Source organism: Oreochromis niloticus, linkage group LG1, assembly GCF_001858045.2.
Source record: "Oreochromis niloticus isolate F11D_XX linkage group LG1, O_niloticus_UMD_NMBU, whole genome shotgun sequence".
In the NCBI taxonomy this organism is placed as follows: Eukaryota; Metazoa; Chordata; class Actinopteri; order Cichliformes; family Cichlidae; genus Oreochromis; species Oreochromis niloticus.
The window spans coordinates 14,560,850-14,576,775 of record NC_031965.2 but is presented as its reverse complement, the minus strand read 5'-3'; the positions used below and the strand labels follow the sequence as shown (position 1 = coordinate 14,576,775).

Below are 15,926 nucleotides of genomic sequence, written 5' to 3'. Positions count from 1 at the left end.
TGGGAGAAGAGGGTTGCATTGACAATCCAACACAATGGGCAGCACATTGAACACATTTTATAAGTGGTCAGAAACTTGTAAATAACTCATGAAAGAATAAAGTTACGTTGAAACCAAGCACACCATTGTTTTTCTTGTGACATTACCAATAAGTTTGATGTGTCACATGGCCCTCTTCCTATTGAAAAACAAAAGTTGTATCCAAGATGGCCGACTTCTAAATGGCCACCGTGGTCACCACCCATCTTGACGAGTTTGCCCCCTCACATATACTAATGTGCCACAAACAGGACTTTAATATCACCAACCATTCCCATGTTATTACGGTGTATCCATATAAATGGCCCACCCTGTAGTCTCTTTATTAGAGACTTAAGTGATGGACAGTGAAGATTAGCTTTTAATTTAATTTAATTTCTGTTTAAGTTTTAATGTGTTTGTGTAGAAGTGTAGGTAGTTTATTTTAAAAAATTGAACTTTGTTCTGTCCCCCCCCCCCCCCCCCCCCCCCCCCCACACACACACACACACACACTTTACACGCCAGTTGTTTATAATGCTTTTCCTTAGTCACGTAAGGCCCATTTCACCAAGTTTGCAACATGACTTCGTTTCCTCTTTCTCACTTTGACAAGTTTCACAAACTGAAACAGAACACCAAGCCTTCAAAGCATGCACAGGCCTTCGAAAGACTCACATTTTATAAATCACGTCTGACATTTATAAAATAACATCAGCATTTTTTCACTCACAGTAACAGAAACAGGATAGAAGCTCCAAAAAAAAAAACCCCACACACCTGACCTCCTGTCCAGGCGGACCAATGGACAGGCCAATCCACCAGTCAGTCGGGCCCAGCGAGAGCTGAAGAGACACAGTAAACAGAAAATAGATGACAAAGAAAACTCGTGAGCCATCCCTCACCAAGCCGGAAGATTGGCTTTTCAGAGCTCCTGACATGAGGGGTCTTTCAGGCACCCTGCTTAGCCTGTTCTTGGCCTCTTTCACTGCCTTGTTTTGTTCTCATTATCCTCTCACAAGCCTCAACGCCACAAGAGACTTCTTTAGTCCGATCCAAAAGGCTTTTTGGGAGCGCTCGAGCATTAAAGGGTCCACATATGAGACGCATTTTAGCTTGTCTGTATGCGTCTGTAAACACTCGAGTTTGGAAATCCATTGTGTTCACGCTTGTCCGTCACTGTGTGCGTGAACTGTTTGAAGAATGGATGTAGTGGCCCATTCAATGGAGACAAACCTCTGTGATTAAGCGCATTCATTTGGCTTGTTTGTCTGGATCTCTGAAAACAAGAAAATGCCTCAAAAGGTCCTGATTTCACTGAAATCACTGCAATTAGGAAGTAGGATTACTCAGCTGGACCATTAATCCTAAGAGAATTAATAGTGTTTAACATTAGAAATCATTGAAAACACATCTTAAAGAAATATACACCACTTTGCTCTGAGTTTCATTCATTTCTGTTAAATTACTTTTCAACTGTATAAACAATCTAGCCCTGGAGCCTCCTTGTAGATTCATCCAAAGTCAAGAGAGTGCTAGGAGCATGGTGAATGGTAGCTGTGAAATACCACATCGCTGATCTAAATATGGACAATCAGCATTCTCCATTAAGACCTGCCATCTGTGAAATAAACTAACATCAGTCACACATATTAAATCTTTCACAGTTCAGGTCAAAGGTTAGTGCTAAAAGCACATTTAGAGCTGCAGCCATTTTAATTAATTATACTAAAGTATCATAATCATCAAAACAAAAAAAATGTATTTGCTTTTTTGTATTTCCTTACAGTTTTGCATTTTTTCTCCGCAGCTAATGTGTATTTATTGTAGCTTTACATTATTAATATGTTGTGGATGTATTTAACTGAATACTTTAAATTTTGTCTGGTTATTGTGGCTATAAAAGCCCAACAAGGGTTGGAAGTCAACAATAGCTACACAGTCTGTCTGTCTTTCATGTTCTGTATTGGAGCTATGTTAAACCTGCAACTTTGATAAATAAAATTTAATAACAATAATTTAAAAAATAACAACAACAACTGATGCTACTTTGTAAAAAAAAAAAAAAAGTCAAATTAAAATTATCTGATGCAAAATGTATACTGAGGGCCAAGTGTGATGGAGGGACAAAAAACAATTAAGGAGTGTTAAAATGATCAAAATACATTTTTTATATCTATTTACTATATTTATGTAATTATTCAATAAATTATTGGATCATTTTCCATTTGATTACATTTAAATTAAATTATTAAAGTGGTATAAATTCCAATATAATAAAGAAGAAATTGTGTGATATAATTATCTTTAATGAATTGTATCAAATACTATTATAATACAATTATTGTTAAAAATAAATGCTAATAAATAAAATGCTAACAAGTAATCTGGAAATAAATTATGTTACCACCTCAAAGTGATTATAAAAACTGATTTTGTGTCTGTGGAATCTCATTATTTTGTCCCGTCTTTCTCCCAAAGCCTGCGATGGCCCCGCCCCTCCCTGAACCTGGTTCTGTTGGAGGTTTCTTCCTGTTAAAAGGGAGTTTTTCCTTCCCACTGTCACCAAGTGCTTGCTCATAGGTGGTCATTTGATGATCTTTATTATTGTCGGGTCTTTATCTTGCAATATGTTTTTGTGATTTGGAGCTAGATAAACAAAACTGAATTGAATTTAACGGGTTGTGAATTTAAAGATTTAAAGTTGAATCCATGTCTACGAGCAGTGGCAGTAACAGACCCGCCGCAAGCGTTCCTTGACAAAGTTGAGCTCCTCTTTGGAGTGAATGGACAGCAGGTAGGCTCCCATCATCTGACAGGCCAGAGAGACCGCGTGCCAGTCAAAGGGTTGCTTGGCCAGCAGGTACTCAGCTCCACGGTAAAACACCCAAGGCTCGCTCTCTGTGGCCGAGGACAAGCACAGAAATAGGACACAATTTCACGTAATAAGATAGGACTACATATAGACAAACACTTGGCTATGACACAAATACAGAAAAAGTGGCTCTGGCAGCAGGCTAAAGCTTAGTATCAGACAGGAAGAGCTGGATTTCTCTACTTCAAAATAAAATTTAAGTATAGCATTCTGGCATCCATGTAGCTCAAACTAGGTGAACTCTTTATGAACATTATGCTCATTAAAATGGTCGGTTAGCACTTTCTATCAAAACTTTTTTTTTTACCTAGCAGGTCACATGATAATGATGTAGTTGTACCCAGCAGCAGACTGTAGACACACAAGGGAAACCCTCTATGAAGTTTCCAAATGTTGAAATTAAAGACAAGCTTTACTTACGCTCAGTGTACCAGTAGGGTTTGTTCAGTTTATCACCTGCAATGTAAAACAGAGTTTGGTAAATGATGCAGTCCTGATGTGTGTATAAGCAGCATGTGCGTGTAGATAGTGGAGGTGAATGTGTTTGTGTGTGTACGTGTTTACCTCTGGACAGCTTACAGATCCACTCGTGTTTGGAGTCGCACAGCTGCGGCATGAACGTGTTGGTCAGGTCACTGTACGCAGCACAGTCCCGCCTGTCATCCTCCTCGCTCTTATCATCAATGAACGAAGTCACCACCTGCACAAAAACAAATCTGTAACACTCCACGGAGCGTTGATGGGCTACCAGGACACTCAGTGAATGTCTCTGTGTACTCACAGGAGAACCATCAGACCACTCCCAAGCTCCGGCATATTCAGGGTCTCTCTTATTTAAACCCACCCAGAACCGACGAGCCTCTGTTCTGAAAAAAGTGAAGCACAGTACAAACACAGCTACAGATAAACGGGTCTTCTAACCTTTTAGGACTCGGATATTCGGCACTGATTTTCCTCCCATCACCCCTTGGAAGACTGTCTAGCTTTCGTGAGGAGAAACAGTTTCCCTTGTTTTATATTTTGGATTCAGCTGTAGATTTAGATCTCATCATTTCGATCTTATTTGGATTGTGCAGTTTGTTGCCACAGAGCCAGGCAGCTCTCCTAGAAGTGAAATCCAAGTCTTCACTGTGCAAAACAAAACTGCATATATACATCAAAATAGATAAGTACGTTTTTTGTAATAATCTGATTGACAGCTGTGTGCTATTTTAAACTGAGATTGTAAAATGGGCTTGAATGTCTTAATTTCTTTTTGGTTTCATCCTGTGCAGTCATACAAAATAAACCTTGATTCCTTTTTTCCCAAGACCTAGAAATGAAGTCATAGCCCACCCCCTTAGCAACACTGTATTGGCTAACCATTTGTTTTATATTTATATTTCCGAGCTGCTGGCACAAAACAAACTCGAGAACCTGATGACTGGTTTTCCGTTTACATGTAAAAATAGACAAATGTATGACTTCAGGGCTTCAAAGTCCTGGACTGCTCTGATCTACATGAGAAACTCATTTTACAACTTGTGTCTGCTCATTTTTTAACTTTAATGTAAAACACATTTTTAAGAAAACATGAACCAAAAAAAGGTCAAACTGACCCCAAAGACATCCTGAGATTAATTATCTCTAATTTGAGTGACGTCTTTCTTACGTAAATCAGAGAAATATGCATCAGAGAGTTAAATCAGTCTTATCTGGAAATGAAGACGCCCTGATGTAACTTCAGAATCTGTGGTCACCTTGTCCTTGTTCTTGATATTGAGATTGCTGCGTTAAATAACTGTTCAAATCTAAGTCTCCTACACACAACTAAACAACTAACACCATAAAAAAGGTGGACATCTGCTCTCCAAAACCAAATAATTAAACTCTGTATTCACCGCTCCGAGCACATAAAATAAAATCATCTCAATCGTCCCACAACATTCCTGTACTGATGAGTACCAACCCTTCAAACATGGTACTGAGGAGCTGTTTAACAAACACCTGCTCCTCATAGTGTTGGAAACTGGCCAGCTGAGCCCCGAGGGCCTGACAGAAGAAGTCTGCTTCCACCCAGGAGCGCTTCATCAGGACTTTCTCATTGTGGAACACCTGGAAGAGCAACACTTGGAGTCAGCTGAGGGTTACAGGGCACAAAGAGCAGAAATGTATCCCATTATGTGCTCGCTGCTCAGAAACATGCTGATAGCAGGGGTACAATTTGGCATTGGGGTGTCATGTCTAAAAAAAATGTTTTATTCCATCCCGCTTTTGATTTGTAGCGCTGCGTCAGTTTTATAGTAAGATGTGCTGCATTTTAACTACTTTTTCAGCTACTCCACACCTTTTTCTATAAACAAGAAGGAGAGGAAACATATCAAAACATCAAACCTATTAGCAATCATGATGTATGGAGGGGGTAGACAAGTCACTTCATAGTGTAGTGGTTTACACATCTGCCTAACTTCCTAAAGGTTCCAGTTTGAGACAAGGGGGAGACACGGATCCTGCTGGGAGTTGCTTCAGAAGGGCAGCGTGGTGTAAACATGTGTTAAATCAAATATGCTGCGATCCCTCGTGCATAAGAACAGCTGAAAGAAGATGTTCATAGAAGGCAGGCAACAGCAAAATTATAACCATCCAGGGGGATGTGTTTTCAGTAAAACCAGTCTGGGAGTGCAGTACTGACCTCAAACAAACACACACTGAGACGCATTTTCAGAGCTGGGATAGTAAGCTGATCGACTCATTAGTCAAGCGACAGACAGTTAATAAGCACCAGACCCTAAAATGTCATTTAGGATCTGTCTATTGTATTGAAGTAAATATCTTGCAGCGGTAAACTGGAGTAAACAGATACTATAGGAGACGTTTTAACTGATAATGAAAATAACTATTAAGTGTAGACCTGGTTGAAATTGGAAATCATGAAAATAAATTGCCTGTCAGTGTGAATGTGTGAGACCCCAGGTAGCCCTGCCTGTTGCATAGTGCATGATGGGATAGGACACCCAGTGACCTTAGCGTGATAAACAAAACAAAAAAGCAAATATCCACATGTGTGTGTTTCAGACAGAGTGCATGGTGATTTATTTAGTGTGATAAAAAAAATAGGAAGATAATCTAACCTTAAAGCAGTGGAGCAGCCCAGAGTTTGATTCCCACCCTGGGGGGCATGGAGCGTAGGCATCAATGTGATGCTCTGGCAGCTGAACATCATGGTAGCTCCTGATGTTCTGCTTACACACAGCCAAGGCCTTGTGAACCTTGCAGTCTTTCACCTCCCAGCGACCCAGAGCAGGTCCTCCTGACATAGCGACACAGCCACTGGTGCTGACTAGTGAAAGCAGAAGATGTAGGAGTTAAAAAAAAGAGTGAAAATGTTTACGAATCCGATTTTATTACTAATCTTAAAGTAAAAAACAAACATTTCCAAACAGTGTGCTACCTGGCTGGTGTTTATTCCAGTTTGTGAAGGTGAGAGGCAGAGAGGAGCCGTTATGATGAAGCCATCTGTACTCTCCCTTCCTCCCCTGGTCCTGGTCCCTGAGACCAATCCAGTAATACATGCTACTTTTGGCCCCACTTTCACTCAGCAGACTGTTGACAAAGGCCTGCTCAAACCTGCCAGCAGATGGAGCAAGAGAGGAGAAAAGTAAGAAGACTGGTAAAATGTGAGTAAAAACTTAAAATTACAAATTCAAAAATGACTTGAGAAATCACCTGTTTTCCACAGTGAGAAGAGAACCCTTGCAGTAATAACCCATCAGGGCATCTTCAAAGCTCTGTTCTTGACCTGTCACCATGTAACAGGAATGGCCGTGCTTCTTCCAGCCCTAAACCCCCCCCCCCCGACAAAAACACCCGTTATCAGGCTCTCTCTCACTGCTTAACTCCAAATAAGAAAAATACATATTTACAGGTTAGACATATTTTGCCTTTCATCTTCGTTGTTCACATTTCAGCATTCCTGTTCAATAAACTATCTAAAGAGCAGCGATAGAGGTAAATATGCATGGTGCTTCTATTTACAGATCGTCCGGTTTTGCCTCATTTGCTTTGCTCAACAGTTTTCCATCTATTACTCACTGAAATGTCCCTGATGCCGTAACAGGTTAGATTAATGAGGCTGAACAATCATCCCCTCATGCCACTGATTCGAATCCAGCTTTAGCCAGAAGCTTAACAGGAGCTGACATTTTGGTTGTTGCCTACAGCTGTTTGTAGGAGTCTTTTTTCCTCTCTTTATTAAATCGAGGCAGCTCTTATAAAGCAACAGGATTTTCAGAGAGAGAGAGCTGAAAGGTATATTTAAGCACACAGCACAGCAGTTATTATTTATTTATAGTGATTAATGATCCCTGACGTGTAGACACGAGTGGTCAGGACCTCAGTACAGACTGCAACAAAACATGGCTTTCTATACATTTCTGTACTTGTTGCACACAGATTTATAGTTCATATAATTTGTTAAAGTCGTTGTTATGGTAATGTAAGTAAAAGTATGACAGTTTTACACATACAGTCCCGTTCCACTTTATTAGGCAAACCTCCTCAACTGCTTGTTAATGCAAAAATCTAAAAGCAACTCAGTGCATTTATTCCTGTGGACATGGTCACAATGGCCTGCAGAGTTCAAACTGAGCAACACAGTAGAGAGAAAAGGTGATTTAAGTGACTTTAAACGTGGCATGGTTGTTTGTGCCACATGGGCTGGTTTGAGTATTTCAGAAACTGCTGATCTGCTGGGTTTTTCCCACACAACCATTTCCATGGTTTACACAGAACGGTCCAGAAAAAAAGAGAAAATATCCAGCAAGCAGCAGTTTTCTGGGAGAAAATGCTTTGTTGATGTTAGAGGTCAGATGAGAATTCCCAGGCTGCTTTGAGCTGGTAAGAAGGCAAAAGTAACTCAAATAACCGTTTATTACAACCAAAGTATGCAGAAGACCATCTCTGTATTCGCTACACATCATAGAAAGTTGAAACAGATGGGCTACAGCAGCAGAAGACCACACTAGAAGCCACTACAGTTAACCAAAAAAAGAAAAATTAGGTTTTCCAAAACACAAGATTGGAAAAAACATTGCAGTTATTGTTTTAGTGCTTGGAACTGATCTTGGTTTTACCACAGAGGCTGTAATCTCTAGTCATTATGCTGCTCGATGGGTTGCTGTAGTTACATATATGGTTATTACACATGGACAATGCATTCAGGGTTTAGGAAAAAAAAGGAAGATTTTATTAACAGATCAGTCAGCACAGGCACAATTTGAGATGCTTCTTCTGTGCCACTGAAAACATCATTTCAGCCAAATACTGCTACAGTTACTATTTTCTCTATAATCTCCAAAAATTAAGGTTGTGCACACAAATTAAGGTATTTTACAAACTAAATCATTTAGAAGTGAACAAATAAAATGTGTCTGTAACTTTCGAGGAACTGAAAGGTGGCACTGATCACTCAGAGATAGATAGGGCCTGACTAATTTCAAAACCGATATAGATATTTGGTGACATAAGAAGACAATATGTCAGCCGATATCTTTTTCTTTCAGACACATGAAACATAAATAGATTTTCCTACCATTTCTTACGTGTTGCTATTTATGAGTCCTTGCTAAAATAAGACGACAGAGCAGTTTAAAAATAATCTAGTTTAATTGTTACAACTTGTGGATTCGTTGTTTACGCTCTGCAAGATTCTCCTCTCATCAATCATCAGACTCAGAATCACAATATTTTATTAATCCCGAATGAAATTATGTGGTTACAGTTGCTCCAAGACAATAACAGTAACTGAACTAATTAAATAATACAATATATTGTAAAGTTTACAAAATATAAGAAATAGCTCAAATATAGGCAAATAGCTCACTTATAAATTTCAAGAATATTACAGAGGTGAAATATATATGATTGACATTTTACTCTAACCTGTAAAACCTGTGATTTGTTATTTTACTGTAGAGCGTGTGCAAAAGGGTGTAACTATTGTACTGTGTAGTGTGCATTAGATGGGCAGGATTGATTTCCTGTGTCGTTTACTGGTGAGTTTGTGTAATCTCAGTCTCTCACTGAATGTTCTCCTGTGACTGGCCAGCACGTCATGGAGAAGGTGGGAGGTGTTATCCAGCATTGTCCTTATCTTGGACAACATCCAGATCTCCGACACCACCTTAAGGGAGTCTAGCTCCGTCCCCACAAGATTACTGGCCTTGTAGATAAGTTTATCGAGTCTGTTGGCATTTGCAACCCTCAACCTGCTGGCCCAGCATGCACCAGCATAGAGGACAGCACTGACCACAACAGACTCGTAAAAAATCCTGAGCATTGTCGGACAGATGTTAAAAGACCTCAGCCGCTTCAGAAAATAGAGACGACTCTGGCCCTTCCTGTAGAGCGCAGTGGTGTTTTTAACCTAGTTCAGTTTATTGTCTATGTGTAATCTGAGGTATTTATAGTCCTCTACAATGTCCACATCAAGTCAAAAGATATTTCTTTATTAAAGCACTCAACAATCATATTTCTGTCTTATAAAAATCGCATTTAAGCCAGTTATGTTAAATAAAATATCCTTTTGACATAACTGCTAAAACTAACCCGTTACATCTGTTCTAACATGGCAATACTGTAATAATATGCATATCAGCAAGTATACACGCTTGTGTGTGTGTATGCGTGTTTTGACAAGAGGTGAGAAAACCCCCACATCCCCCCTTCACTCCTGTTTCCTGTCTAGTTTGTTTTGATTCTTAAAATACTGTCAGAAAAATTCACAGACTGCTCGAGCATGTCCACTGATACTGTGTCATCGGGGTAATTTCTGGCCTCCTGTTTCAGGGCATGAAGCACCCTGATGACTCAGGAGTCTGATATTCCTTTAAACACAGTCAAGGAGCAACATGCATGCCAGACAACACGTCAGAGGTCCAATGAGTCAGCTAATTGTGCATTTGAAGGAGCAGAATGCCCTGAAATTGAACCACAGCAGACATGTGGCAAGTCCTGATCTCTGTGGAGCTATTTTAATGCTACACAGCACACAATATGCCTGAAAAACCTAGAGATAATTTTTTTTAATGTCAGGTTTCTCGTCAGAATGAAAAAAATCTAAATACTTAAATACTAATGACTATATTAATTTTTACAATGTTCACAAGTATTATTGAAACTATATAGCTATTTTTCACTGGAAAAAAAGCAATATTTTCACGTTTAAAAGTACAGACAAGTACCATAATGGTTCAGTTCTAACCCTAAGCCTTGTAGATGTTTCTTTGGATTTCTCAGCTTTGCCCTGCTGTGAGTAAATGTTTATCAGAGGTCGCTTTAGTGTCATGCCGTCATATAATGTGACAAAGCTCAAAGCTCAGATATTGCCAAAAGATGATTTCTCTTATCTTGCTCAAAGAAATAGCACATTTGGACTTGTGTGTGTCTGTGGGTATACTTGTTTCCATACCTCAGGACAGCCCTCGTCCCAGGTTCCACGGTGCTGAACGCCATTCTGGCTCTCTCTTCTGCACACAGCAGGCAGTCGCTCGTCACATGACGCTAGCAGCCAGTTGCCACTCTGTGAAAGACGTTTTCAAAGATGATGCGTTCCATGATGAATGCATACAAACATTATAAAGTGATTAACCCTGACATAATTAGATGGTTAATTTATTAGCTGATTGACAAAAAATAAATTGGCGGCTATTTCTGTAGCTTATTAATCATGAGTCCATTAAAACCTGCTTTAATGGAGTCTGATGGAAATGCATTCAGCTACTGAAAAATGAGATTGGCACTTTTCCTGGTAATAGATTAGGGTGAAATATCCTTTGTTCAACTGTTGGTAATAATAAAAGGCTAGAAGTGGGCATATTTAACATTTCATTTAATTAGATTTTTTTGTAAATTCTTACACCAAAACAGGGTTTCCCACCTTCCTGTCCACTTTAGTACACAGTGTTCCATCCGTCAGGTTATGAAGAGGGTGATACTGGTGCCAGAGAGTGAGAGTTACTGGTGAGCCATCAGACCACTCTACAGCTGGCAATAACGCCTGTTTCCAAAGTCCAATCCACATCTCTGTACTCCCCCCCAGAATCTGTCAAATATGAGGACACACACACACCGTAGAATTTAGCATTTAGGGTGGATAACAAACACACCACGAAATATCTGCGTTGCATAACGCTCCTTACAGTTAGCCAGGAGGTTGACCAGCATTTCCACCTCAGATAAGGAGTGGATGCTGGTGAGATTTGCCCCGTAAGAATGACATTCCTGAGAAGACTCCTCCCAGCTTCCTGCTTCTGCTTCTGGCAGCACCCGGTAGCAAAAACCATTGTGAGGCCACCAGCCATCCGCACACTCGGTATCGATATACTGCCAGTTCTCTGCAAAGTGAAAGGAGACATAAGCCAGACCAGAATATTAAAAGCTGCAGACATTATTTTTGATCTAGCCGCCAACAGTTCAACACAGAGGAAGGCCAAAGGTTCGGTCCGCAGGTGCAGTGCAGCTGCCGAGTCACGTTCTAAGGGCATATTCACACTGGACGCAGCTGCCTTGTACTGAGCTCAAGCACGACTGTTTCCTGTCCACATTCCTCCCCTGGCTTGGACTCTCACTGCCCTATACTTTTTGTTTTATTTCTTACTTAAAAAAGCAATATTTACAGATGCAGCTATGGCTGTGGAAACATCTGAGATCCATGTTGGGGCATGGATAGAGTCATACACAGTGTGCCAGAGTCCAGCTGAACTGCAGCTGGCCTTACTTTCACAAGCATGCATTGATCACGTAAGTCAAACAAACTGGATTTTGGGGGTTCAGACATGTGAGGGCACAGCACAGCTTGTTTTGTGTAAGATACCTCCAAGGATGCAGAGAGGTCTCCAGTATGTTTGTGTCGCCTGTGCGTTAACATGTTCTCACCTAATGGCTCAGCTCCGCGGGTGTCATTAGGTGTCTTCTTGCAGATGTAAGGCAGAGCAGATTCACAGGATAGACTCTGCCAGTGACCCTCGAATCCTGAGTACACCCCACACTGCTTATTGTCCTGTAGCGGGCTGGCTGGGAGATCTGACGGGCACAAATGGAAAAAAGGCTTTGTTGGCTTTATTTCCTCAACAGTTACACAAGTTAAAGTTTTGCAACTAGACATATTTAAACATTAAAGTGTTAAGAAGGAAGGATGTTTAAGTCCTGACAGAGCTGTGGAGGTACATCAGATGAAAAGACTAGTTTAGATGAAACTTCTATAACATAGGTTTTATAAAGTAAGTCTTTTATGCTTTACTTTCATGATAAAATTGCTTCTTTTTGCCTTTGTTGGAGAGGCATTTCTAATATTCCCATTAGTGAAAATGTGGGGTACTTTTTAAATTTCCCTCTCACTTGGTCCTGGATAAACCAGTAGTCAGTACCTGTGGTGAAATTCACCAGTGACAGAGGGGCTCCGTCAGACCACTGCCATCCATGCCCATCCTTAATGTGGTTCAGCCCGGTCCACACCATCGCCCCAACGCTCGCCATTCGATCTACCACAAGATGCAAACACAGAAACGTGTTGTAGTAGTTCTCAAAATACACTTCTGACATAACTGAATATACACTCATGTGACACTTTTTTAGGTACACCGGTTCAGCTGCTTGTTAATGCAACTATCTAATCAGCCAATCACATGGCAGCGACTCAATGCATTTAGGCATGTACACATGGTCACGAAGACCATCAGAATGGGGACGAAAGGTAATTTTAGTGGTGAACATGTCATGGCTGGTTGTGCCAGATGGGCGGGATTGAATATTTTAACCGTTAATCTACCAGCATCTGTAAGTTTAACGAGAATGTTTGGATGAAAATGCCTTGGTGATTCCACAGGTCAGCAGAGACTGCTTTGAGCTCATAGCAAGGCAAGAGTAACACAGGTAACTGCGACAAAGATATGCAGAAGAGCATCTATGAATGCACAGCACTACAGCAGCAGAAGACCACGCTGGATGGCACTCATCTTAGATAAAAACTGTTCTAGTGTCTTTTTTAACATGCGCGGTACCTCTGATATACTTGTGCTCTGCCAGGCTGGTGATGCTGAGCAAATTTCCACCTTGGGCCTGGCAGGTAGACAGCGCCTGACTCCAGGTTATGATAGTGTACAGGTTGAACTGGTAACATGCACCCAACTCCTGGTTTGACTCCCAGAAGTGCTCACAACTGGAAACTATGAAAAAACAGACAAATGAAAACTGATAAGCACAAAGGTAAAGTGGGTCACCAGGCGTGACGAAGATAACATGAGCACGCAGCAACAACGGCCTGTGATGACTTGTCTTCCTGTCTTGCACGGGTGCGTCTGTGTGTCTGCTTTACCTTGCACTGGACAGAAGCCCCATCTTTCGCCTTTATCGTAGCGAGGGGTGGTTGAGCACCACAGAAGATGGTCCTCACGCCCCTCAGTAGTACACTCAGAGTACCATTGGTTGTTGTATTTAAAAGGAAAGGCACAAGGCATTCCATGTGCATTCCCCAACAAAGTGTGGATATCTATAAACAAAACATGCCGAGTTTCACTTGAGGTCAGAAATATCTTGTGCAGACAAGGCACACAGGAAGTTCGGGGTTGTTTACCTTCATATGGATATGAGCAGGGACCCTCTCTGGGAGTGTTGTACCTCTTCCACTGATGGTAAATGTTTTTCTTTACCACCACTAAACCTCGAACCACAGTCACCCTCCACTGGGACGCTCCATAAAGCGTGTTTCCGCTGCAGCGCCACCACAGCACAGGGAGGGACACATCGCACTCGAACATCCCGAGGGGCTGCATCGAGTTGGAAATGTTGAGTCCCAGGCACGCGCTGGTGCCCAGATTAAAGAGACGATGCTGGGAGACCCACTTCCACAGCATGCGGCGCGTCGGACGCTCGCAGTCCTCCAGCACTAGTTTCGAGCGATTCACTGAGATGCACTGCTTCAGCGGCTCACTCTCCAGGATAAACAGACCTTTCTCTGGTAGGAAGTGATTGAGAGATGTGGAGAAGCAGATAAAATGAGGCAATGTGGGGCAATTCATGTGAACGTGTGCCGTAAACAACAGGGAATGCATTCAGCTTCAGAGATAAAACCAGTTCAAAAAGTAAAGTACAAAGACATGCTTTTCCACATTTCCATATGTGACAGAGCAAAGCTCGAGGAAGGACTTGTGTTTAGAAATAAATCATGGTCTTTTGTAACTGGATACTCAAACAAAAGAGAGAGGATGATTCCAAGCAGCGGTGATGAAAAGACTGTGAGGAATCATCTCTTCCTGCATCTCGTTAGTTTGTACAGACAAAGAAAATCAGCAATATATGTTACCAGATCTAAAACAAATAACTAAAATTGTTTGCTGAGAATTTACATTGCTCAATTGGTTTGAAAAAAAAAAGATGCTGGCGTGCACATCCATCACCAAAATGGCATTTTCAGTGTCCAGATATTCTTTCTCTGCGTTTTTAATGTGCACACTGTATTTGATTGCATTCTGGACGAGAACATGGGCTGATCTGAACAAATATGAGCAAACTGGGGTTGTTGCTCATAACTTTCCTTGCAGTTCAGTAGGTTGCAGATATTTTTGATTAATTCATTGTTTAAACATGCCCAGATCTTCACATTTTAGAAGCTGGAAAATGCCAATATGATGCAGAGCTCTCTAAAACGCGGGGATGTAAGATGGTAAAAGACGGAGAAAATCAGCACATTCTCACACATGCAAAGGTGAATGTTTGACATTTTTCCACAAAAACCCAACTGCTTATCACTCGAATGACTGACTGACCTATTGTGCTCATAATAAACAGACTGCATGCTACTGGGGGGTAAAAAAAAAACATATTTTTCCTTATTCACAACATGTTTTCAAGTATTCAGCAATCTGTTGCTTTCTAGGAGATTAAAAAAGAAGACCACGTAAAATTAATTTACAGGCAGAGGAAATGTTTTCATGCTGCTCTTGAGCTGCCTGTTATTACACACACACACACACACACACACACACACGGGAGGGGGGGAGAAAGAGAGTAAAAAACAGCAAGAAATGTGAGCCTGGTGCAGCTGTGGGGTTCAAACTGTGGTCCACAGACCTCTTTCCAGACCTGAGGAGAGTTTAGGTGAGTCTTTAGATCACCCCCTCCATGCACAATTCCCTGATGTTAAACAACATCTTCATGAAAAAAGAAAAAAGGGAACTACTACATCCTTCCCATCATGTTGGCCATTGAACTTATACTAAGGGACCAGCTGGTAACTTACTGTAAAACTCCACGAGCTGTTTTTTCTCCAGGACTTCATCGTCCTCGTCTTCAGTGACACACACACAGCTTTTCGCCAACAACACAGTCACGCAAATAATCGCCAGAACAGGCGCGGAGTCCACGCAGCGGCACAACTGGATGAACATTTCGACAGCGGGGTGCAGCGTTGGAGAGCCAATGTCCGCACATTCCGAAGATCAGAGGCGAAGGGGGTGTTTTGGGGTTTCTTTTTTTCCTTCTTCTTTCTTTCTTTCTTTCCTCCCCTCGTAGAAAAACTTCCTCTGGAGTCTGGTTTTCAGCGGGGAAGCAGCGACGTCACGTCTGACGGAGGAGCCGCTGCTGTCCGGCCTGGAAGCTGCATTCCTGCCGCTCAGGACTGTTTTCGCTGGGGCAGAGCCACAAGTCTGTATTTAGACCTGACCGAAGAAAAAAAACAGACAGAGGGCAGACAGACAGTTTCTCTGTAGGCTGTGTAAAGTACATGACTATGAACAGGCTGCTCTCAGGTAAACTACACACAGCAAACTGTAGCCTACAGCTGTGTCATGTCTTGGACAGGCACCCAGATATCAACAAGTACTCTGGAGTTAGGCTATGCTAAGCAAATCTATCTTTTATATTGCCTCTGTTATGTATAATGTATTTAGAGTTAACAAAAGACTTTGTATGCTTGTCCCAATGTAACGTGTAAACACCTAAAAAACAAACAAACTTAAGTGTACAAGTTTTGGTGTGACCTGTAAAGGTTCACAACTTT

General features: G+C 41.3%; 1 protein-coding gene across 1 annotated transcript in view; it reads right to left on the bottom strand.

Moving 5' to 3' along the window:
• Nucleotides 1–15,857, bottom strand: part of pla2r1 (phospholipase A2 receptor 1) — a 30,302-nt gene extending 14,445 nt beyond the window's left edge. Inside the window, exons 1-18 of the mRNA XM_019357179.2 lie at nt 15,168–15,857; nt 13,503–13,883; nt 13,245–13,418; nt 12,931–13,095; nt 12,298–12,411; nt 11,807–11,953; nt 11,062–11,265; nt 10,809–10,954; nt 10,341–10,451; nt 6,599–6,711; nt 6,324–6,499; nt 6,004–6,212; nt 4,842–4,987; nt 3,675–3,759; nt 3,458–3,593; nt 3,314–3,349; nt 2,759–2,919; nt 799–863 (exon numbers count right to left, since the gene is read on the bottom strand). Of these exons, the coding sequence (XP_019212724.1) occupies nt 799–863; nt 2,759–2,919; nt 3,314–3,349; nt 3,458–3,593; nt 3,675–3,759; nt 4,842–4,987; nt 6,004–6,212; nt 6,324–6,499; nt 6,599–6,711; nt 10,341–10,451; nt 10,809–10,954; nt 11,062–11,265; nt 11,807–11,953; nt 12,298–12,411; nt 12,931–13,095; nt 13,245–13,418; nt 13,503–13,883; nt 15,168–15,315 (2,717 nt within the window). The 5' untranslated portion in view covers nt 15,316–15,857. The remainder of the gene's footprint in view (nt 1–798; nt 864–2,758; nt 2,920–3,313; nt 3,350–3,457; nt 3,594–3,674; nt 3,760–4,841; nt 4,988–6,003; nt 6,213–6,323; nt 6,500–6,598; nt 6,712–10,340; nt 10,452–10,808; nt 10,955–11,061; nt 11,266–11,806; nt 11,954–12,297; nt 12,412–12,930; nt 13,096–13,244; nt 13,419–13,502; nt 13,884–15,167) is intronic.
• Between the last annotated feature and the right edge of the window lie 69 nt (nt 15,858–15,926).